This window comes from Thalassophryne amazonica, chromosome 23 (genome assembly GCF_902500255.1).
Source record: "Thalassophryne amazonica chromosome 23, fThaAma1.1, whole genome shotgun sequence".
Lineage (NCBI taxonomy): Eukaryota > Metazoa > Chordata > Actinopteri > Batrachoidiformes > Batrachoididae > Thalassophryne > Thalassophryne amazonica.
This window is the reverse complement of record NC_047125.1, coordinates 1,279,484-1,302,809: the sequence shown is the minus strand read 5'-3', so window position 1 is coordinate 1,302,809 and position 23,326 is coordinate 1,279,484. Positions and strand designations below refer to the sequence as shown.

The 23,326-nt window shown below is 41.2% G+C and overlaps 1 protein-coding gene across 1 annotated transcript; it reads left to right on the top strand.

Moving 5' to 3' along the window:
- The first annotated feature begins 13,869 nt into the window (after positions 1 to 13,869).
- On the top strand, positions 13,870 to 15,308 carry LOC117504841 (myb-related transcription factor, partner of profilin-like). Its single transcript, XM_034164388.1, has 4 exons — positions 13,870 to 14,136; positions 14,350 to 14,604; positions 14,677 to 14,787; positions 14,911 to 15,308. Exons 1-4 carry the CDS (start codon positions 13,878 to 13,880, stop codon positions 15,177 to 15,179), a joined length of 894 nt encoding a protein of 297 aa, XP_034020279.1. The 5' UTR covers positions 13,870 to 13,877; the 3' UTR covers positions 15,180 to 15,308.
- The last annotated feature ends 8,018 nt before the right edge of the window (positions 15,309 to 23,326 follow it).

Below are 23,326 nucleotides of genomic sequence, written 5' to 3'. Positions count from 1 at the left end.
TGAAAGTCTTTATTGAATGGAATGTTTAATCTGTTTTCAGTTGTGTTCAGTTTTCTAACATGTTTTTTTATTGTTGTCAGTAAGCTTTTCTGAAGCTGCTTAACCAGGACAATATTCCATGTAAAGAAATGACAAATAATGGAAGTTGTATATTTGCACTGTGACCATGTTCACATTAAAACAAATTTCTGTTGAGACATAATCCTGCAGTTTTGTCTGGAGTGTGAACATATTAATTCTGGGTTTGGGGTCACATTCAGAATGAAAATGTCCAGATTTGAATCTGCTGTCTGGGATGTTAGAGGACGGACAGACTGATGAAGTCTGTCAGGTCTGCAGCGACCTCAAAGGTTTTATTTTGAAATACATGCTCTTATTGTGGACGTGCGAAATAAACAGTTGTCAGTTACAAAATATTGTTCTAATCACTTTTCTGTTTTCATGACGAATCCTCATGAAAAAAAATGCATAAATCTGCCAAAGGACGAAAGTCTGCTCTTTATGGGTTTCAGTTGATGCTCCGGATACACAAACACACAGAGGCCACTTTCCTTTTACCACGTGGACGTCGACAACATGTCCGTAATCTAGTCCAGTAGGTGGCGATAATGCACCTAAAAGCTGGTTTGCCAAACGTCACAACGATCCAACGAAGAAGAACTGTTTCCGGTTGTCGTCTGAGGCTAAAGCTAGTTAGCTGGAGACGCTGGAAACTCTTCTGTGAACAGATCAAACTTCACTCTGTGATCCTCGAATATGTTTTTTGAAGAGCTCCAGAAGCACAAAGGTCGACAGTAAACCGGAAGAAGAAGAAAAGGCGAAGTTAGCGTGAAAAGGTGGAAGAGCTGAGAAGGTTGTTGAAACAGCGGCTAACTGCTGCTAATGCTGAGATATTTGAGTTGGTAGAAACAAACAGATCGCAGAGCAGCAAGAAGAAACGAGTGGATTTAAAGAAGAGAAGAAACTAGTCAACGTGCTGGAAGCTGTTTTCAAGCCTGAAGTTCTCTGATCCAGAGCAGGTTTGTCCACTAAACTTTATTTCAGAGCAACTCCACCACATCCAAATGATAACTGTTAGTTTGTGTTGGAGTTCTGATTATAGACTGAACACCAAATATCAGCAAAAATAAATAAGACAAACTGATGATAAATGAAGGACAGTTCAGCTTGGTGATGGACTGATGAAGCTGATCCATCGATACTATCGATGACCGTTGTTTTCTCATTTTATACACATAAAAATGGAAATCTGAAGCTGCACAGATGAACAGACATACAAGTCGAAATGAACAGCAGGAGACTGGATCAGAAAAATAACCATTGTAAGTTCTTTCAGCTTCTCTGTTTTTTCTCAGTCGCCACAGTTGATATGTATCTGTGTGTTTATGTGGCACAAGTTTTACACCGGATACCCCCCCTGATACAACTCCACATGACATGGAGAATGGGCACGTGTGATCTTGAGCCGACTACCTCCTGGTTTGGAAGCAAGTACGCTAACCCTCACATCGCCTTATAATAGAAAATAACTATATTAGAAGAAAATAAAATTTCCAGATAAGACAACTTTAAAAACCTCTTTAACATTGAGGGTGAATTATGGCTCCTGATAGTGTTGATAATATCACACATACAAATGATTTATTGCACATTCTGAGAGTGGAAGAGTTCTTGGACATGTGAGCAGCTGCAGACATGTTATTATTGGACATTTGGGGATCATAAAAAGGAGGACTGATGAGAAATTCTGCGTTTTTACTAAAATGAACATTTCTGAGTTCTTTTTCATGTTTGCCAGAATCCATTCATTCAGTTCCACACCCAAACAGTTAGTGGCTGCAGTGCACCGTGTTGGTTTGCAAGGTGCCAACAATCTCAAAAGAAGTGTTTTTTTGGGGGGGGGGGGGGGGGGGGGTGTTAGACAATAACAGAAGAAGGATAAGATATTTCCTCTTTATGTTATAAAATTGAGTAATTTTGAAAGATATTCAAAAGTGAAAGACTGTTCACAGTCTGTTTGTAGATGTTGAATAAACATTTGATTTAAGCTGTTTTTAACTGGCATTTTCAATAGTGTCATTTTCCCCCAATACAAAGAGTAAATTGTAGCAAATCATAATGTTGGAGCCAAAGAGGTTATATATGAAAACTAGAGTCTGCACTCGCATTGAGCCATGTCCCGGCAAGGAGGTGTGGTCACCATTTTAATTCCGGGCGATTTACTGAGCACCGCTCATTGAAGTTCTATTTGTCTCATCAAGAATCAGGTGGAATATGCCAGAAAGCTGCACATGTTGGCAATATCCAGGTCAGAATGGCATTTTAACACATTTTGTGAGCATTTTTCTGAGTGTGTTCAGTCGTGAATCCCTTGAAAATGTATTAACATCTGGGAACTTCGTCAATATTTTGTGCAGTTAGGAGGCGTCATGTCGCTGTCCATGAAGGGATGTTCATGTTTAGTGGGCAGCATTGGGAGTGTGGACTCTAGTTCTCATATATAACCTCTTTGATTGGAGCATAACAAGCAAGGCTACTTTGTGTTGCTAGTTTTAACAAAAAAGTTAGGATCATTAATTGAGCCTTAAAAAAGGAGCATTTTAACATTGAATAAGTGTTTAATAAAATGGTTATAATAAAAAATGTTGAAAAAAGGCTTGAAAGTGAAAGTTTATTCAATGTCTTGATGTTGAATAAATGGCTAAAAGCTCTTTGAATATGTGTATCAGATGGTAAAAAGTGCTGTAGAAATGCAGTCCATTAACGTTTTGTTTTTGTGGACAGCAACATTACAAACTGAATTAAATTATTTGGCTTATATATATTTTAATGAGTTGTAATGTCACTATAGATGTATTTATATCGTATTTAATGTCTTCTGACATCTTGTTCAAGTACCATGTAAGTAGTAGTAATAATAATAATAGTAACAATAATATCCCAAAATAAAAACAAAAAAATAATTAAATACGAGAAAAAAATAATGAAAAGATGAAAAACCTTAACTAATTACAGTTGACAGAAAATATTTTTTTAAAAATAGTCTTAGTCACATTTCAGATGCCAACAGGCAGCCTGTTCCACAAGATACAACCACGGCAAAAAAGGCTCTGAAGCCTGCTGACTTCATTTTAACCCTTGAGACACAGAGCAAGTCTGCATCCAAGGACCACAGGGCACGAGGAGGCACATAAGGCTGAACAAGTTCAGCAAGATAGTTGAGTTCATGACCGTTTAGAGCCTGAAATGTGGAACAAAATCTTGAAATCTAGTCCGAGTCGGAGAAGGGAAGCCAGAATGTCTGTGATCAAACCTCCTGGTTTTCATTAAAACTAGAGGAACAGTAATTCTGTACCATCTGTAGACATCCAACACTATTTTATAGCAATCCAGAAAATAAAACGCTGCAATAGTCAGTTGTGGAAGACAAGGACGTGAATTATAATTTGTGAAATTTAAAACAAATGCTGATGTACATTTCTACTTTGTCAGTTCCATCAGTGCAATAACTTACTGTCATCAGGTCAAACTCACCACTGATACTTTATTTTACTGAGTGTTGACCAGGAGGACATTAAAGAAGAAGGGAAGCTGTGGATAAGTCAGCAGGGAGAGCAGCTTCAGCAGCTGGAGGAGGCAGATCTCACCAAGTTTGGTTTCACTTTCGTCCCTGTGAAGAGTGAAAATGATGATGAAAAACCAGAGTCATCACAGCTTCATCAAAGCCCAAGTGATGAGAGCACAGAGGCTGAGCCTGTAGCCAGCAGCTCATCTGTACACAGAACACTGACAGCAGAAGCTGATGGAGAGGATGATGGAGGACCACAACCAGCCAGCAACTCAGGTCCAAACAGTCATTTACAACAAGATACCAGTGGCAGGAGTTCAGACAGTTCTGGAACTGAGACTGATGACAGTGATGACTGGAAACAGACCAGAGAACTTCAGTCAAGTTTTAACTGTGAAAAATACCAGTATTGTTCATTCAGGCAACACTGATGAGAAAATTTAAAGGCTCTAAATATGGAAAAACATCTGGTCACATGAACAACTCAGAGCAACAAAAGGAGAGGCAAGCAAGAAGAAAACCATTTAGCTGTTCTGATCGATGACAAATACTGAAACAGAAGGACACTGTGAAGCCACAAAGGACAAACCACACAGGACAAATCTCCTGTGGAAGCACTCAGCTGGATAATCCACCAGATCAGCATAGTTCTGATCCTGGACTCCAGCAACAACAGCATCACTGGGCCAGAAGAAACAAATGAAACTACGCCACAGTAAATTGGACCATTGAAGAGAAGAAAAAGATCTTTCACTGCTTCACTTACTCAAGGCATGAGAAGTGGGGCAGAAAGAAAAAGGCAGTATTTGAGGAATGCATAAAAGAAGCGGATCTACCATCACAAAAGAAAGAAGCCACCACAACTGCAAAACTGCAATCAATCGCCTCACAAATCGCAAAATATCTGACAGCAGAGGAAATACAAAAAATAAAGGAAGAAGCCGAAAAAGAAGCGATAAAAGATCATCAGTTGATGGATAAAGGGAAGCAACTTCAGTTTGAAAGGAGTCAGTGGAAGAGGGAGGAAGAGTGGATACTGTTGTGGGCAAAGGAATATGCCAAAATGAAATACACCAAAAATCAGACAAAGAGAATGGCAAAAAATATTCCACCACCACTGCCCAAATAAAAAAAGACATCCCAAGGAAGCAACTCACCACCCAAAAATCCAACTTTATCACACAAAAACATTTCTCGGATGATGAAATAAAAGTGATGCAACAAGAGGTTGGGCAAATGATCAGAGACGGCATCTGCCCTCTGACACAACCATTTGACAGTGTACCACACTCCTGGATCATGAGGTGCTTAGAACTCTACAACATCAATGAGAAAATAAGATCTTTCCTGAGAGCACAAATGAACAAGTGGAACACGACCATCACCCTCAATCACACAGAGGGACAAATAACAATCCCAGACATACGAGTTCAGAGAGGAATATTTCAGGGAGACAGACTCTCACCACTTTTATTCTGCTTAATCATAAACCCGCTCAGCAAGATCCTGAAGGAGCATGACATCAGGTATGACTTAAGTAGAGACAGAGGAAAGAAAAAACAAAAACTTGTGAACCATCTGTTGTTCATGGACGATTTGAAAATCTATGCCAACACAAAAAAGGGACTCAGCTTGTGGAAACTGTCCATAAGTTCTTCAAAGACATTGGTATGGAATTTGGACTGGATAAATGCTCAAAATGCACAATCAAAAAAAGGTAAAAAGACAAAACCCGAAAACATACAATTGGATGAAGGGAACTACATTGAAGATCTGGCTGTAGACTCCACATACAAATACTTGAGAATTGAACAAAATAATACAATTGAGCACAAGAAAATGAGAACAAAAACACAAGAATACCTAAACCACTTAAAAAAGATCTGCAAAACACAGTTGACACCAAAAAACAAGATCACAGCCATAAACCAGTTTGCAATACCAGTGGTGACCTATGGGTTTGGCATAGTGAACTGGCCACAGCGTGAGCTTAATATGTTGGACACAAAAACCAGGAAGATGCTCACCCTCCACAAAATCACATACAGAAATCAGTGCATGGACAGAATATATGTCCCTCGCAGAGAAGGCGGTCTGGGTCTCACTGAAATCAGCCAGGCCTACAGAGCATCGATAATAAGTATTGGACAGTACTTAAAGAGCTCTGAAGAAGAAATCGTAAAAACACCACGAGGAGAACTTAACCGAACGGACCTCAATCACTAAACTGGCAAAAAACTTTGAAGGAGAACTTCTACAAGAGAGAAAAAGCAACAGTCTCATGCCTGCAACAAAACTTGCAAGACAGACCAGAGAACAATACTGCAAAAGAGAAGGAAAACATCGAGTGGAAAGATGGAAACAGCACAAAAGAGCCGGACATTTCCAAGAAGAACTCGAAAAGGAATACATCGACAAAGTTGGATCAATGCAGTGGCTAAAAAATGGAAAACTTGGTTTTGATGGAGAAAGAATTCTGATTGGAGCACAAGATCAGGGACTTCTAACAAATGGCTTCAAAAAAATGGCAGGGATCTCACAGAATGATAAATGTCGATTCTGTCATACAGCTGTTGAGAGTGTAAACCATCTAACTTCAGCATGCCAGATCCTCATGGCAGACGGACATTATACATCCAGACACAACAAGATCTGTCAATATCTCCACTGGAAGGTATGCAAGGAACTCGAGATGGAAGTCAAAGAACATGTATGGGAGTACAAGCCAGCACCAGTCTCATCCGATGGAAAAGTAACTGTCTTCTACGACAAAGAGATCCCAGCAGGAAGACACATCGAAGGAGGTGCAATCAAACCTGATATTGTCATCTGGAACAAGCAAGAGAAAAAAGCCAAGCACATGAGGTGCAGTTGTCTACAATTAAGGGAACGATCACCATCTTTAAGAGAACCCTCGGATACAATGCCAGCTCTGGTTAGGACAACTATAGAGCCTAGGGTGCAACTTTAGACCCCAGGTTTGGGGCCCATTGCATTCTATTAAAAAGACATCAAAGATAAATGAAAAAACAAAGACAAAAAGCATTTGTTCTGAGTGTGGTCAAAGATTTGGACGAAAGGGCAACCTGAAAACACACATGATAATTCATAGTAACCCTAACCCTGACCAATTAACACAGTCCATGGTTGATGTCACAACATGGCTTGAGGAAAATTGTTTACAACGGAATGTATCAAAAACTGTTGCAATGTTTTTTACACGATCTAAAAGTCTAGTCACTGAACCAAATGTCTATGTGGCAGGGGAAAGGATCAAAGTGGTGTCTGAATATAAATATCTAGGGGTCTAACTCGATGACACATTCACATTTAAAACACAGGTTAAAAAAGTGTGTCACAAAGTTAAATTTAGCCTCTCTAATTTTCGTTACATACGGCCTCAACTATCTGTACAGGCAGCTAAAGTTTTTATGCATGCAATGATTTTATCACATATTAAATACTGCCTGACTACATGGTCCAATGCAAATGCAACAGCGCTCAAGCCACTAGAAACCCTTTATAAACAAACTATCAAAGTATTGGATAGGAAGCCTCAGTGCTACCACCACTGTGCTATTTTACAAAAATATAAACTTTTGAACTGGCAAAATATGATTAAATATGTAAATTTATGTCTCTTGTTTAAAGTTATAAATGGTCTGTCCTCTCCCCCTCTGGAACAGTTTGTGAATGTAAGGTCTGCTGCTGTTCGTAACACCAGGGGAGCCACTAGAGGAGAAGTGCTTTTGGTCAGGCTTCTTTCTCTGTGAGGGCAGCACAAGAGTGGAACACAGTACCTGTGGTCATTAGAGAAATGACCACCTTTAACACATTTAAGGTTAATCTGAGGAAGTGGCTCGTTGACCATCAAACATGTCAGCACCAAATCTCCTGAATAGTCTTAGAAAATATATTTAACCTGCATGTTTAATTCCTTTATATATATATATATATATATATATATATATATATATATATATATATATATATATATATATATATACATATATATAATGTTTACTAAATTGTATAATGTGAAGTGTTTTATGTATGTATTTTAACTAACACTTATTTTTAGGGTGATTGCTACCACCTGTCCAGGGACTGCAGATGAAAAATAGCCGCTAAGGCTAATTCTGGTGCATTTACAGAAATGTTCATTAATGTACATTGTCCCTGTCAAATAAACTAATAAATAAATAAATAAATAAATAGTCATTCACTGCGCCCCCCCCCCCCCCCCCCAAAAAAAAAATCAAAGAGCCATTCACCAGCTCATCTACAAAACAATATACAGGTGCACACAGACCCAGAACAGCAGGAATTAGAAGAGGAATTGGCAAATAAGATTGAAGAAACAAGAAAAATGGACATGAAAGAGCATCAAACTTGTCTAAGTTAAAAGAGAATAAAAAAAAAAATTCTAAACTATCCTGCAAAAAGTTAACCTGGGACTGACTAAACTGGTCCCAGAAGGAACCACATTGACAGATTTAAACTGTGTAAATTATTGAGCAGCATGGTACCTACAAAGTAAATTAGTCCCACAAGATTTGTAGAGAAAAGGAACCACAAATAAAAAAATCAATACTGTGCCACAATGGAAAAAGAAATTTCAAGAAAAAAATCAGCCACCACAGATCAGAAATCTCCCAAATATGTAGCAACATTTTTGGGAAGCCAAAACCATAAAAGGAATCTCCTTAAAAAAGTAAATTGCATTAAAAGAAAATACAATGTTAAAGATAAACAGCTGGGTGGGAGGCTGACTGAACTTCTTTGTCTTCCAGCTGCACACAGTTATATTACCCCCATGTTGTCCTGCTGGGACATTGATGATGTCACTGTGTCCAATAATGTTCCTGCCACGTCTCCTTGTTTTTGTAAGGTTGAAACCTGCTTCATCCACAAAAATCAGTTCATGACCCATGACGTCTGCCTCCAGCTCCATCACTCTCTGGAAGAGACAAAACAATGTAGCACAGCAGGCAGATAGATTTTTCATTGATTATTCACAAATATACAATATACAAAGCTGAGTGATGTTGCTGCCTGCAACATCACTCAGCACGGCCGGTGTCAGGGTCAAACCTCTTTAGACACCAAAGAAATGAATGGACACGGGACGCAGCAAATCTTTTTCTGTCAGCTTTGCATGCAAAGGGAAGAGCAGTCTCAGAGCACAGAGTCTCCACCTCGCTCTCTTCGACTGTCTCTCTTTGCTCAGCATCTTTTATTCACTCAAAAAAAATGTGATGTACAAGCAGGGCGTGATCGTTAAAGGCTCACGAGTCATACAACATGTCAGTTACCTTGAGAAGAGGCACATGCAAAACATCCTGTGCAGCTGTTGAGCAAAAATCAATTGAAGGATTGTTGACTTATACTCCCTTCTCTTTTCCCATCAAACAACCCGTCTTCAGGCAGGATGTGAAACCGACTGGTGCTCATCAGTTCTGTTGCTTCCTGACTTTCCACAAGAACTTTCCTTGTTGCTGGGCCCAGTGGTCAGCACGAACGTGTAACATAGCACAGTGCAGAAATATGAGCATGAGATAATGGATTACTGAACAAGCCATAATATCTGTAAAAACAAGTATATGGTGGTAAGAGGGTGATTTCTCTGACAACCGGTTTGGTGGGTTAGTGATGGTCTGAGGAGGCATCTATCTCCCTGGAAGGACACACAGACATCTACAGACTAAACAACAGCACTCTGACTGATATCAGGATGAAGTCCTTGGACTCACTGTCAGAGAATCGATTTCCTCCTTCATAGTTCTGACCCACAAATCTGAATTTGATGACCTCATGGCCTCCTTCAGAGTTCGGTGTATATCAGATAGAACTTCTCCTCTCCCTTCTTGGATAACGTGGACTGTGTGGACTCTCATCCTCCCCTGTAGTTGTATCCGTGTCTCTAATCTCTGCTTTAGGCTCCTGTCTGATTGGTTTGATGATGTCAGTTTTTGGCTGGTGGCTTTCAGTCATCTCCTTGTACAGAATCTTTTCTCTCATGTCCAGATCTGTCTGAGTCTGACACTCATTTACACATTTGGTGATGAACTTCACCAACCTGTTTTTGAGTTCTCTTCCTGTGTCTGGATAAAAGACAAGATATGAAGAGCTGTTTTTGTCATCACACACAAAAACCCCTTTTTCACATTGTGAGTCCAGATGTTTTCTTATGTTTGTGGACACAACACAATGACCCAAATCTTCTCATCCTTATAAAGGTCAGACTTATTCTCTGTCACATTTTGATGGGGACAATAAGGGGCTGAGGTCTCCTGCTGAATGGTGTTTAGACAAAGCAGTGACTGAAACTCTGGAGATATAAACTCTGTGCTGTTATCTGATCTGATGCTCTTGATTTTTCCATAAGATGCTCCATCAGCAATGAACTTCTCTGTAGCTTTAACTGTGTCACTCTCAGCTTTCAATAAATACACTAAAGTAGCTCCTCAATAGTGATCAGTGAATGTTAATGTGGACCTGCTGGCTCTGTAGGTCCTGACAAATCTGTGTGTCCAAGTGAGACATTTTCTCTTTCATCTGGTTCTCTGAAGCAAAACACGAGGGAAAAGGAGAAGAAAAAAAAAAAAAAAAAAAAAACCTCATAGCCGCTGCATTACACAGCAGCAATGAGGAAAAAAAAAAATCCCATCAGCACAAAAAACAATAATCACAGAGACAAAACAAGGACACAGGACGACAACCAAGATTTGAAAGGACCAGTTTATCAGAACACTCCGGAAGGCAGCCAGTTTCGGCGCCGTCGACGGCCTTGTTCGACAGTCTGGGGGGGAAGGGAACAGCCCTGCGCAGGCTGAGGAAGTCCTGGACAGTCCACAGTTCACGTCAGAGCTGGAGAAGCTGAGGGGAGGGGGGAAGACCAGGGAGCGAGGCATAAGAGTGTTGTTCTTCTGAGCAGGTATCTTATCACAGCGACCTTGAAGTGCAGCTGTATTTGGGGAAGCCAAATGAATAGCCAGATTAACAGACGCCTGAAAGATTCCACAGTTCTGAGAACAGAGTGGCTCCCAATGCATCTGAAATGTAGAATGTGGTCTTCACAGACGGTCATAGCGGGTTTCCAGGGCTGCAATCTTCCTAAAGATGTCATCCAATGCGCGGTTAACCCCCGCCGACTGCGCAGCCACTGCCTTCCCAATCGAATCAATCATATAGGGCAGCTTGGAACAACCAATCAAAGCTGCTTCCACTTTCTTGATTTTCCGGTAAACCAGCAAGTGCCCCGCTCCACACATCAGAAAGCCGGTCACCACCAAGCCGAATATGTACACATCTTCAACGTCCTCCACAGAAAGCATGTACAGGCACATGACATGCCATCTCCTCCACGAGTCCATCACGTAACCCATCACATGCGTCCCAGCAGGACAGGTCGGGTCCTCCGCTCCCGAAGATCTTGTAGAAAAAATAGTGTAAATTGCGTTCAGAGACCACTTTAACAGATCCAGTTTTGTCGTTTCCAGAAGAGCAAAGCTGCAGCCTCAGACAACACGCCACAAAAGCAGGAAAGATAAGGAGGGAGGGAGAAGAGAAAAGTGCGTCCGTCTCGGTCGAGTGCAAGCTGGCAAAAATCAGTTTGACCTTTATTTTTCATCCCCTCTGTGACACTTTCCAACTTTAGCACGTCCTCATAGTTACAGTGACCTGATATTTGATGCCATGTTTGAAGATGGTAACATCCATGACATTGATCAACATCACTGGACTGTAATACTGTGTCTTAACATAATGGAGGAACAAACACACACAGCCTTCAGATTGTTTGACTGGCAGGAAAACTGCTCACAGGAGCTAAGTCACAGTCATTTATTGATTATCTGCTGCACTCTGACAATGACAGCAGAGTGAAGAACACGTTGAAGAACACAACAGTTCAACATCTTTGAACTGCAGGAATTATGGAGAGAATTTCGCTTTTTTTCCCTCTTTTACTCGTCTTTGCTCTCCAGGTCCAGTAGGTGGCGGTAATGCAACATAAGTTCGTATAATGCAACGAAGAAGAACTTTCCTGTCGGCGCCAAAAGCTAAAGCTAGTTAGCTGGAGACGCTGTTAACTCTTCTCTGAACAGATCAAACTTCACTCTGTGATCCTCGAATATGTTTTTTGAAGAGCTCCAGAAGCACAAAGGTCGACAGTAAACTAGAAGAAGAAGAAAAGGTGAAGTTGGTGTGAAAAGGTTGAAGAGCTGAGAAGGTTGTTGAAACAGCGGCTAACTGCTGCTAATGCTGAGTCTGGACACATCTGGTGGACTTTTGTCTTTTGGACGGTCGTCTGCATCTTTTTGTCTCTGCTGTTGGCAGCCGGTGATCAGGTAAATGTTTTTTAAGCTGTGGATGACGTTAATGTGTTAAAATGTTGATTTGTTTTTCTACAACGTTTCGCTTAAGATTTATTGAGCCGTGAATTTAGAATCTTAATATCTTTCTAACTTTACTGGAGTGTTTAGTTTGTTTCCTCGTTTTTTGTGTCGGCAAATTACGCCAACAAACACGTTCATTTGTAAAGAAAACGCCGTAATGTTGACTCAGTTAAAACGCTTTAACTTGTAGCGCCGCGTGCGCAGGCTGTGAACTGTGTCAAAACTCTGAACCACGTGTCGAGTCCTGTAGTGATTGAAGCCCTGGTTCGAAGCTCGCGGTGTTTTTCAGAAATCACGTGATCGGCACGCATCAGACGCATAGAGTTAATTGGTCAGGCATCGGATCACCCAAGTAACCCGACAACAAGTGTGCGAATTCAGCTCCCCTGCCGTGAAAAGCACCGCCTTCGCGGGATCGCGCATTTGAACGTCGTCGATTTATGCTGCGTTCACACCGGACGCCAAGCGAGGGACGGCGGCGAGAGGTTGCCATGTAATCCCTATGGAAGGACTCGTTGTGGCGCCACAAAAGACAAAAGTACAACAAGCCACAATGTGACGCCAATAAGTCACTCCCACACACAGAAATGTGCACAGACACACCACCGACTTCATGAATGATGGAACTTGGTCAATAAAAGATAATTGTGTGTGTGTTTTTATATATATATATATATATATATATATATATATATATATATATAGTAATGGTTTTAGGAGCCTCATTTAATACTTTCCTGACATGATTTAATGTTAATTTTACTGTCAATATCCAGCTCAGAATGTCATTTTAACACGTATTTTGAGAGTGTTTTTCTGAGTGTATTCAGTCGCGAATTCCCATTGAAAATGCATTAACATCTGGGAACTTAATCAATATTTTGTCCGGTTAGGAGGCGTCATGTTGCTGTCCATGAAGGGACATTCACATTTAGTGTGCAGCATTGGGAGTGTGGACTCTAGTTCTCATATTGGAGCATAACTACCAAGGCTACTTTGTGTTGCGAGTTTTAACAAAAAAGTTATGATCATTAATCAAGCCTTAAAAAAGGAGTATTTTAACATTGAATAAGTGTTTAATAAAATAGTTATAATAAAAATGTTAAATTCTGTACTATTTGTAGACATCCTACACTGTTTTATAACAATCCAGAAAATAAAACACTGCAATAGTCAGTTGTGGAAAACAAGGACGTGAATTACAATTTGTGAAATGTAAAACAAATGCTGATGTACATTTCTACTTTATCAGTTCCATCAGTTCAATAACTTACTGTCATCAGGTCAAACTCACCACTGATACTTTATTTTAGTGAGTGTTGTTATAACATTTATTTTTAATTTGTTTCTGTACAGACATGCAGCTGTTCTTGGTGATTAAAGAAGAAACTCTCCCTGAACACCAGGAATGGAATCTGAGTGTTGACCAGGAGGACATTAAAGAAGAAGAGAAGCTGTGGATAAGTCAGCAGGGAGAGCAGCTTCAGCAGCTGGAGGAGGCAGATCTCACCAAGTTTGGTTTCACTGCCGTCCCTGTGAAGAGTGAAAATGATGATGAAAAACCAGAGTCATCACAGCTTCATCAAAGCCGAAGTGATGAGAGCACAGAGGCTGAGCCTGTAGCCAGCAGCTCATCTGTACACAGAACACTGACAGCAGAAGCTGATGGAGAGGACGATGGAGGACCACAACCAGCCAGCAACTCAGGTCCAAACAGTCATTTACAACCAGATACCAGTGGCAGGAGTTCAGACAGTTCTGGAACTGAGACTGATGACAGTGATGACTGTAAACAGACCAGAGAACTTCAGACAAGTTTTAACTGTCAGAAAAATACCAATATTGTTCATTCAGGCAACACTGATGAAAAACAATTTAAAGGCTCTAAATGTGAAAAAGCATCTGGTCACATGAACAACTCAGAGCAACAAAAGGAGAGGAAAGCAAGAAGAAAACCATTTAGCTGTTCTGATGGGAGTAAAAGACAGAAACAGAAGGGCACTCTGATCAAAGCGCAGCGCGGACAAATTTCATTCAAGATGGAGGAGAGACTGATCGTCGCTGTGAACACTCGTCCTGAGTTGTATGACTCATCAAACTATGATTACAGAGACAAGTACAAAAAGGACATTGCATGGAGAAGAGTCAGCGAGGAGACCGGACTGGAAGGTAACCTGTTTTTTGTTTTTGTTTTTTTGTATTGCTTGCTTTTTAAATGACTTTAGCGATAGCAGTTCACAATTGACCGCCAAAACGAGAGCCACTATTCCACAAAGTCAAGTTATTTAATGGCTAATCCTCTACACTAATCAAAGTGATATTATGTAAATTGATAGTTAGATTAATATTGTTTTTTGTAACACTATCTTAATCTATTTTCAGAGGAAGTGTGCCGCAAGCGGTGGAAGGGTTTGCGGGACACGTACCTCAGGGAGAGAAGGATGGAGACAGAGGCCAGGAAGAGTGGGGCAGCAGCACACCAGCGGAGGAGATGGAGGTTCTCTGGTGCCCTCTCGTTCCTGGATCCATTTGTGGCTCCCCGGCCCACTACCAGCAACATGGGCCAGGTCCAGCAGCCACAAGAGGCCCAGAACCAGGACCTCCCTCCCTCATCGACTGTGGACCAGGAGTCAGAAGGTTCAGTGCAACCAAACATGTATTTTAACATGTCTTTTAAAGACGTCATAATGTTATGTCCTGTCATTTTAGAAGATGATGAAGAGCCCAGGACCTCTTCACTGTCTGAGGTCTCGTCAGGCTCAAATGACCCTGGTCCTTCTGGTGCTGCTGCGCCCACTCCCCCGGTGTCCACTCCCACAGGTGTGTGCTGGTTATAGTACAGTCCACCAATCATTGTAGTTTTTCTTGTTTGGGGCTGTTAGTCATAATACACACTGTACAAATGGTGGGAAATCTAATTTAAATTTTTTACATTTTTCACAGGACAAAGAAAGAGGAGGAGAACAAGATCACAGGAGGAGCCTTCTGTGGTGGAGGCTGCCATTTTGGCAGCACTAAACCGGCCGCCACCACCACCTCCTCCTCCTCCTCCGCGGGAATTTAATGCTGTGGAGCATTTTCTCCTCAGTTTAGCTCCAGCTCTTGAAAGACTGCCATTTCATGAGCAAGAAATAGTAAAAATGGAAATTCATAAGGTCATATTAGATCATTGCACAGTTGTGCTTAATTTGGAACATTCGGCCCCTCAATAGATTTTTTTTTTTTTTTTTTTTTTTTAAATAACATAAATTGACAGTTTTTCAAGGGATGGACCTAAACATTATCTCCATCCTTCTCTCCCTCCCTGTACTTGTCTTTGCTTTTCTCCAGTTCTTTTTGTACTTGTCTTTGTAAGTTTTGTTCCAGTCGTACAACTCAGGCCTAGTAAACAATATATTTTTAAATAAATTTGTTTTTTCCTGACAATTTTGGTATAATTTCATGCAGTCAGTCTGTACATAAGTATGACATTTTAATTTATCCACCAATGAATAATAATAATAATGTACTTTTGTGATGGTATTAGAAATATGAGGTTTTTCACTTGGGCTTATCTCAATTTATTAAATCTATTATAGCACACAAACAAACAATACTTTGACTTTTCAAGAAGAAAGAAAGCCACAACAGTGTTTTCATGGAAGTTTCAAGTGGTTAAGTCAGTAATGGTGAAGAAAGTGCATATGTTCTGGAGTGAGCATCAACAGCCATCGAACACTCCACCACGGGCACAGAAGGACAACCGCAGATCCTAAATTCTGAATGTGTGCACGGTTCCAATTCAGTATCCGCAAACACGGAAGGAAAAAGTACAAAATAATTGCACTCAGCAAATACAAAAGACAGAACAAATAATTCAGAAAATGGTTGAAGTTAAAGTTTGCTGTTTGGATGTTCGTGGGGGGCTTTTAAAAAAGCTGTTTTTAGTCCTGAGAAGGACTGTTAAATCACTGCCATGGTAGTGCCCCCTCCGCTGTGAAGAAGTCTTTAAAGACGTCCCTCACACACCGTGCCTCCATTGAGTTGTTGGCAGCTACTCAGCCCAGGCCTGGCAATGGCTCCTCTCCACCTACTGGATTCCACAATGTCGGTGTCTCATCGTCCACTGAAGCCCGCAAGAAATTGTGTAGCACACATGTGGCCTTCACACACTGCTCCACAACTTCTGTGCGCACCTCAATGAGGCGACGATACCACCTCCACTGGGAGGCCAGAATGCCAAAGGCGTCATCCACCACCAGCTGGGTGCAGGACAAGCGGTAATTAAATGACCACTCCTCTGATGACAGACGACCACGTCCTGGGAAGGGCCGCATCATGCACCTCCTCAGCGGGAACGCCTCATCCACCACGAAGACATAGGGCTGGGGTCCTTGGTCTGCAGCACCAGGCAGGAGCTGGTCAGGAGGCAGATGGAGTGTTCCATCCTGCAGAGTTGGCCAGAATTCCACCATCACTTGTCCAACCGTACCCCCCAACATCAATCACTGGGAACCGATACCGAGCATCCACAACTGCAAGGAGCACAATAGAAAAATGCCCCTTGTAGTTGTGGAACAGGGATCCTGAGTTGGGAGGTGCTTGGATCTGGACGTGCTTTCGGTCCGCAGCACAGAGGAAACTGCCACCGCAGGTAAAACTCCACAATGGACCTCCAGTCTTCAGAGGTGGGCACAGCCATGAAGCTCTGAAAGGTGCAGTTTTGTTTTATTGGGGGGGGGGGGGGGGGGGGGGGGGGGGGTGGGGGGGGGATACCAGTCAGTATCTGGTGTGACCACCATTTGCCTCATGCAGTGCAACACATCTTCGCATAGAGTTGATCAGGTTGTCAATTGTGGCCTGTGGAATGTTGGTCCACTCCTCTTCAATGGCTGTGCGAAGTTCCTGGATATTGGCAGGAACTGGTACACGCTGTCGTATACGCCGGTCCAGAGCATCCCAAACATGCTCAATGGGTGACATGTCCAGTGAGTATGCCGGCCATGCAAGAACTGGGACATTTTCAGATTCCAAGAATTGTGTACAGATCCTTGCAACATGGGGCCGTGCATTATCCTGCTGCAACATGAGGTGATGTTCTTGGATGTATGGCACAACAATGGGCCTCAGGATCTCGTCACGGTATCTCTGTGCATTCAAAATGCCATCAATAAAATGCACCTGTATTCTTCATCCATAACAGACACCTGCCCATACCATAACCCCACCGCCACCATGGGCCACTCGATCCACAACATTGACATCAGAAAACCGCTCACCCACACGACGCCACACATGCTGTCTGCCATCTGCCCTGAACAGTGTGAACCGGGATTCATCTGTGAAGAGAACACCTCTCCAACGTGCCAAACGCCAGCGAATGTAAGCATTTGCCCACTCAAGTCTGTTACGATGACGAACTGGAGTCAGGTCGAGACCCCGATGAGGATGACGAGCATGCAGATGAGCTTCCCTGAGACGGTTTCTGACAGTTTGTGCAGAAATTCTTTGGTTATGCAAACCGATTGTTCCAGCAGCTGTCCGAGTGGCTGGTCTCAGACGATCTTGGAGGTGAACATGCTGGATGTGGAGGTCCTGGGCTGGTGTGGTTACACGTGGTCTGCGGTTGTGAGGCTGGTTGGATGTACTGCCAAATTCTCTGAAACGCCTTTGGAGACGGCTTATGGTAGAGAAATGAACATTCAATACACGAGCAACAGCTCTGGTTGACATTCCTGCTGTCAGCATGCCAATTGCATGCTCCCTCAAATCTTGCGACATCTGTGGCATTGTGCTGTGTGATAAAACTGCACCTTTCAGAGTGGCCTTTTATTGTGGACAGTCTAAGGCACACCTGTGCACTAATCATGGTGTCTAATCAGCATCTTGATATGGCACACCTGTGAGGTGGGATGGATTATCTCAGCAAAGAAGTGCTCACTATCACAGATTTAGACTGGTTTGTGAACAATATTTGAGGGAAATGGTGATATTGTGTATGTGGAAAAAGTTTTAGATCTTTGAGTTTATCTCATACAAAATGGGAGCAAAACCAAAAGTGTTGCGTTTATATTTTTGTTGAGTGTAGTTGTATAACCACAGTTTTTCATGATTTCTTCACATCTGCGAGGCATTCATTTTGTTGGTTTGGAACCAAGATTTTGCTGGTTTACTAGTGTGCTTGGGGTCATTGTCTTGTTGAAACACCCATTTCAAGGGCATGTCCTCGTCAGCATAAGGCAACATGACCTCTTCAAGTATTTTGACATATCCAAACTGATCCATGATACCTGGTATGTCATATATAGGCCCAACACCATAGTAGGAGAAACATGCCCATATCATGATGCTTGCACCACCATGCTTCACTGTGAACTGTGTCTTGAATTCAGAGTTTGGGGGTCGTCTCACACACTGTCTGCAGCCCTTGGACCCAAAAAGAACAATTTTACTCTCATCAGTCCACAAAATATTCCTCCATTTCTCTTTAGGCCAGTTGATGTGTTCTTTGGCAAATTGTAACCTCTTTTGCACGTCTTTTATTTAACAGAGGGACTTTGCGGGGGATTCTTGCAAATAAATTAGCTTCACACAGGCGTCTTTAACTGTCACAGCACTTACAGGTAACTCCAGACTGTCTTTGATCATCCTGGAGCTGATCAGTGGGTGAGCCTTTGCCATTCTGGTTATTCTTCTATCGATTTTGATGGTTGTTTTCCATTTTCTTCCATGTGTCTCTGGGTTTTGTCCATTTTAAAGCATTGGAGATCATTGTAGAGGAACAGCCTATAATTTTTTTGCACCTGCGTATAAGTTTTCCCCTCTCCAATCAACTTTTTAATCAAACTACTCTGTTCTTCTGAACAATGTCTTGAACGTCCCATTTTCCTCAGGCTTTCAAAGAGAAAAGCATGTTCAACAGGTGCTGACTTCATCCTTAAATAGGAGACACCTGATTCACACCTGTTTGTTCCACAAAATTGATGAACTCACTGACTGAATGCCACGCTACTATTATTGTGAACACCCCTTTTTCTACTTTTTTTATTAATAGCCCAATTTCATAGCCTTAAGAGTGTGCATATCATGAATGCTTGGTCTTGTTGGATTTGTCAGAATCTACTGTTACCTTGTTCCCCATGTAACAATAAGAAATATACTCTAAACCTGGATTAGTCTTTTTAGTCACATAGCACTACTATTATTCTGAACACTACTGTACATAAAAGCTTTCAGTCATGTTGCCTCTGATAAATGTGATGATCAATGCAGATATTAAACTGTCAACTTGGAGAAGTTATTACAAAATTATACATAGTGTAATTTAAAAAAAAATACTCCATTAAAAAATAATCAGGGTCTGTGGGGACCCTGAGTGAAATCAAGGCAGCAGCCTGGGTCACCACAGTGTCTCCAGTATGATGATGAAACCCTTTGATTTATATGCTAGTGGTAGTTAGTTTTTTAAGTACTGTTCTTCGCTGTCAGCCTCTTTCACAGACAGAGTAGAAATCCTACTTCCATCCAGAAAGAAGCAGCCTTTACCATCATCTCCTTAGTTTTACGGACGTTGTCCTGGCAACAGATGGAAATGATGTCACCTCCTCTCTGTGTGCACAACGAGGCCCCAGGAAGGTTGTGTCATCAGCAACCGGAATAATGATGTTGGATTTGTGATGAGCAGCACAGGAGTACAATGGATCAAAGTGTCATTTAGATTTTAAAAAATTGATACGTTGCAGTGCTGTAACAAATTAATCTAAATTACTTTGGCTTTTATATCATTGCACAGTATAATTTATTTTTATGATCAACATCATTTTATGTAATATTTCTACATGTTTCAGGCTTGAAACATATTCCAAAAGTTTGCAATTTACAGCTAGTAATGAGATAAAAATAAACATGAATAAATAAATAAGTTACTTCAAACAAAAGATGTCAACAGGTGACGGGAACCACAATTTAAATTATGCATCCATGCATAATGTTTGAAGAGCAAAGGTGGACAGAGGATCTCTAGTTTGTCAACAAATGCAGTGATGGAAATGGAAAATTTTGGTTGGTGGAGCTATGTGCCAAGTGTTCAAATTGTCAAGAATTCTCAAAATTGTAAAATTCCTTAAGTCATATTCAATTACTCATTTATTACTAGTATAATAGTATCTCAAGATAAGTAAACATAACATGCATGAAAATTTGAATCAAAAAATTTTTTTATCCATCATTAAGATATGCAGTCTACAGGTGCTGGGTGATTCTTTAACTACGGGCACTATTGGCCTTGTAAATGTAATTTCCACCACACCATTGCCTTACAATATAAAGCGCCTTGGGGCAACTGTTTGTTGTGATTTGGTGCTATATACATGTGCTCTGATGTTACTGTTTATCTCCATAGAAACTACCCACACAATCTTTCATACAAACTTTTTAAAGGGACATTATTGTTGTGGTGGAAATTACAGCAATAGTGTGGGACAACTACATTTCGTTTGAAAAAAATCACAACAGTTGTATGACATTGAATACCCCAATTATGTTTTGATTATTTTACTGATATTTTATTCAGAGATATTTTAAAACATTAGAAAAAACGTTTGTTTACTATTCATTTTTATCATTGAAGATCATAAGTCTGTGTGGGACAAGCACAAAACGGCAATATTTGCATATAATGATGCTGAAAAAAGATGAAAAAGTCATCATAGGCTACTTGGACAAATTTCTTAAAACACTTTCATTGTAAAGATAACTATAAAAGTGTGAAATTTCCCCTTTTTTCTTTTTTTCATAAAATATGATCAAGGGACATACACTCAACAAAAATATAAACGCAACACTTTTGGTTTTGCTCCCATTTTGTATGAGATGAACTCAAAGATCTAAAACTTTTTCCACATACACAATATCACCATTTCTCTCAAATATTGTTCACAAACCAGTCTAAATCTGTGATAGTGAGCACTTCTCCTTTGCTGAGATAATCCATCCCACCTCACAGGTGTGCCATATCAAGATGCTGATTAGACACCATGATTAGTGCACAGGTGTGCCTTAGACTGCCCACAATAAAAGGCCACTCTGAAAGGTGCAGTTTTATTACACAGTACAATGCCACAGATGTCGCAAGATTTGAGGGAGCGTGCAATTGGCATGTTGACAGCAGGAATGTCAACCAGAGCTGTTGCTCGTGTATTGAATGTTCATTTCTCTACCATAAGCCGTCTCCAAAGGCGTTTCAGAGAATTTGTCAGTACATCCAACCAGCCTCACAACCGCAGACCACGTGTAACCACACCAGCCCAGGACCTCCACATCCAGCATGTTCACCTCCAAGATCGTCTGAGACCAGCCACTCGGACAGCTGCTGGGTCAATTGGTTTGCATAACCAAAGAATTTCTGCACAAACTGTCAGAAACCGTCTCAGGGAAGCTCATCTGCATGCTCGTCGTCCTCATCAGGGTCTCGACCTGACTCCAGTTCGTCATCGTAACCGACTTGAGTGGGCAAATGCTCACATTCGCTGGCGTTTGGCACGTTGGAGAGGTGTTCTCTTCATGGATGAAGCGAAGGAGATGTGTTGCACTGCATGAGGCAAATGGTGGTCACACCAGTTACTGACTGGTATCCCCCCCCAATAAAACAAAACTGCACCTTTCAGAGTGGCCTTTTATTGTGGGCAGTCTAAGGCACACCTGTGCACTAATCACGGTGTCTAATCAGCATCTTGGTATGGCACACCTGTGAGGTGGGATGGATTATCTCAGCAAAGGAGAAGTGCTCACTATCACAGATTTTGACTGGTTTGTGAACAATATTTGAGGGAAATGGTGATATTGTGTATGTGGAAAAAGTTTTAGATCTTTGAGTTCATCTCATACAAAATGGGAGCAAAACCAAAAGTGTTGCGTTTATATTTTTGTTGAGTATAAAAAGTACCCGTAGTCTAAGAATCACCCTGCTGCAGTGTTGAGACAACACAGATGTATACATACATGGAATATGTGCATGTTATCACATTGGTAACAAACGAACCACTCTTTTAAGTTATTTCAACCTTAACAGAGCGGTTGTAAAATTCATTCATAGATATATATATAATTTATATGTATCTATGGTGTCATCAGCTAGATTATACCTAATCTAATTTGAATCAAGTTTGCCTGTTTTGCTACCTTTTTACACCAGATACTAAAGCAATTTATCACAGATCATTCATCAATATCTTTAAGAATCTTCTTAGATTCCTTCTGAAGTTGTCCCTAAGAAGGTTCTTAAGAAAACTATGTCAGATTCATCAACATGTTCTTAAACTGCAGAATTGTTCACAGCTGTGTTCTTCAGTTGATGATTCCCATCTCCTCCTAAATTGAAAGTGCTGCCTGGTGAGCCAATTTAACATATGATTAGCATAAGTTACAGCCCACCAATGTCCAAACTTCTGGGTGCAGCTTTGACTCATCTGGAAGCCCAGTGAACTGTCTGAAGCCTGATGATGGAAGGACCCCACCGCTGGGGGGTTTGGAAGCAGGACCGTCCCGCCTGGTCTGGTTAAGGGGTCGACTTTGCTGCTGGCATCATCACTGTTACTGTTACCTTAGTAAATATTGGCAATTCGATCCTTTAAATGTGCATTTGATCTTATTTTTCAATGTTGCCAGGCCCCATGGAGGCATATAGAAAACGAGAATGATGCACTGATGCAGGTGCGCTGAATAAATCTGCCCCCCTGCTGTCTGAAAATGCGATGCAGGAGGTGAAGGATGACCTCTGTCAGCACACCCTGCTTCATCCATTGGATCCGCAACCTGAGGTACAGTATTAAACCTGTATCAGTCCATCCTGCCAAACTGTCATTAAGCAAGGGACCGAAAATTGCAGGCAATGGATGACCCTGACCAGTAGGAAAGAATTTGGGGATCAACAATTTTTCACCAACAACCAGTGTGCAGTTGCGTTTGATTAGACACAGAATGTGTCTCTTCCCAGATAGATCTCTGTCAGTGCAGCTTCTTGTTCTGACTATAACACAAAGTTAACTCCCAAGTCTTTCATCGTCAACTGTAATCAAAACATTCCAATCATATATTTCTGAACTCTTCCACATCAAACTCCATCGTGTGGATGTTAACAAAGTGCTTCAGTGATAGCAGGTGAAGTTGTTCTAATATGGAGTTAAATTTGTCTCATTAATACTTACAAATGCACAGAGGGTGATTTACAAATATTCCTCGATTTGTACACGTGCTTTATGATCCACAAACACAAAAGCATTTGCAAAACTGAAAATTGTGTTCTCCTGTTTAGCTGCACCGCGCACAGAATGTCTCAATACTGCGTAAGTGAGCAACACGATGAATGTGTGTAATCGGTGAT

Coding starts and splice junctions, on each gene's coding strand:
- LOC117504841 (XM_034164388.1), top strand. CDS start 13,878: ATGAACAACTCAGAGCAACAAAAGGAGAGGAAAGCAAGAAGAAAACCA. Junction 14,605..14,676: donor TGTGGACCAGGAGTCAGAAG/GTTCAGTGCAAC, acceptor CTGTCATTTTAG/AAGATGATGAAGAGCCCAGG. Junction 14,788..14,910: donor CCCGGTGTCCACTCCCACAG/GTGTGTGCTGGT, acceptor CATTTTTCACAG/GACAAAGAAAGAGGAGGAGA.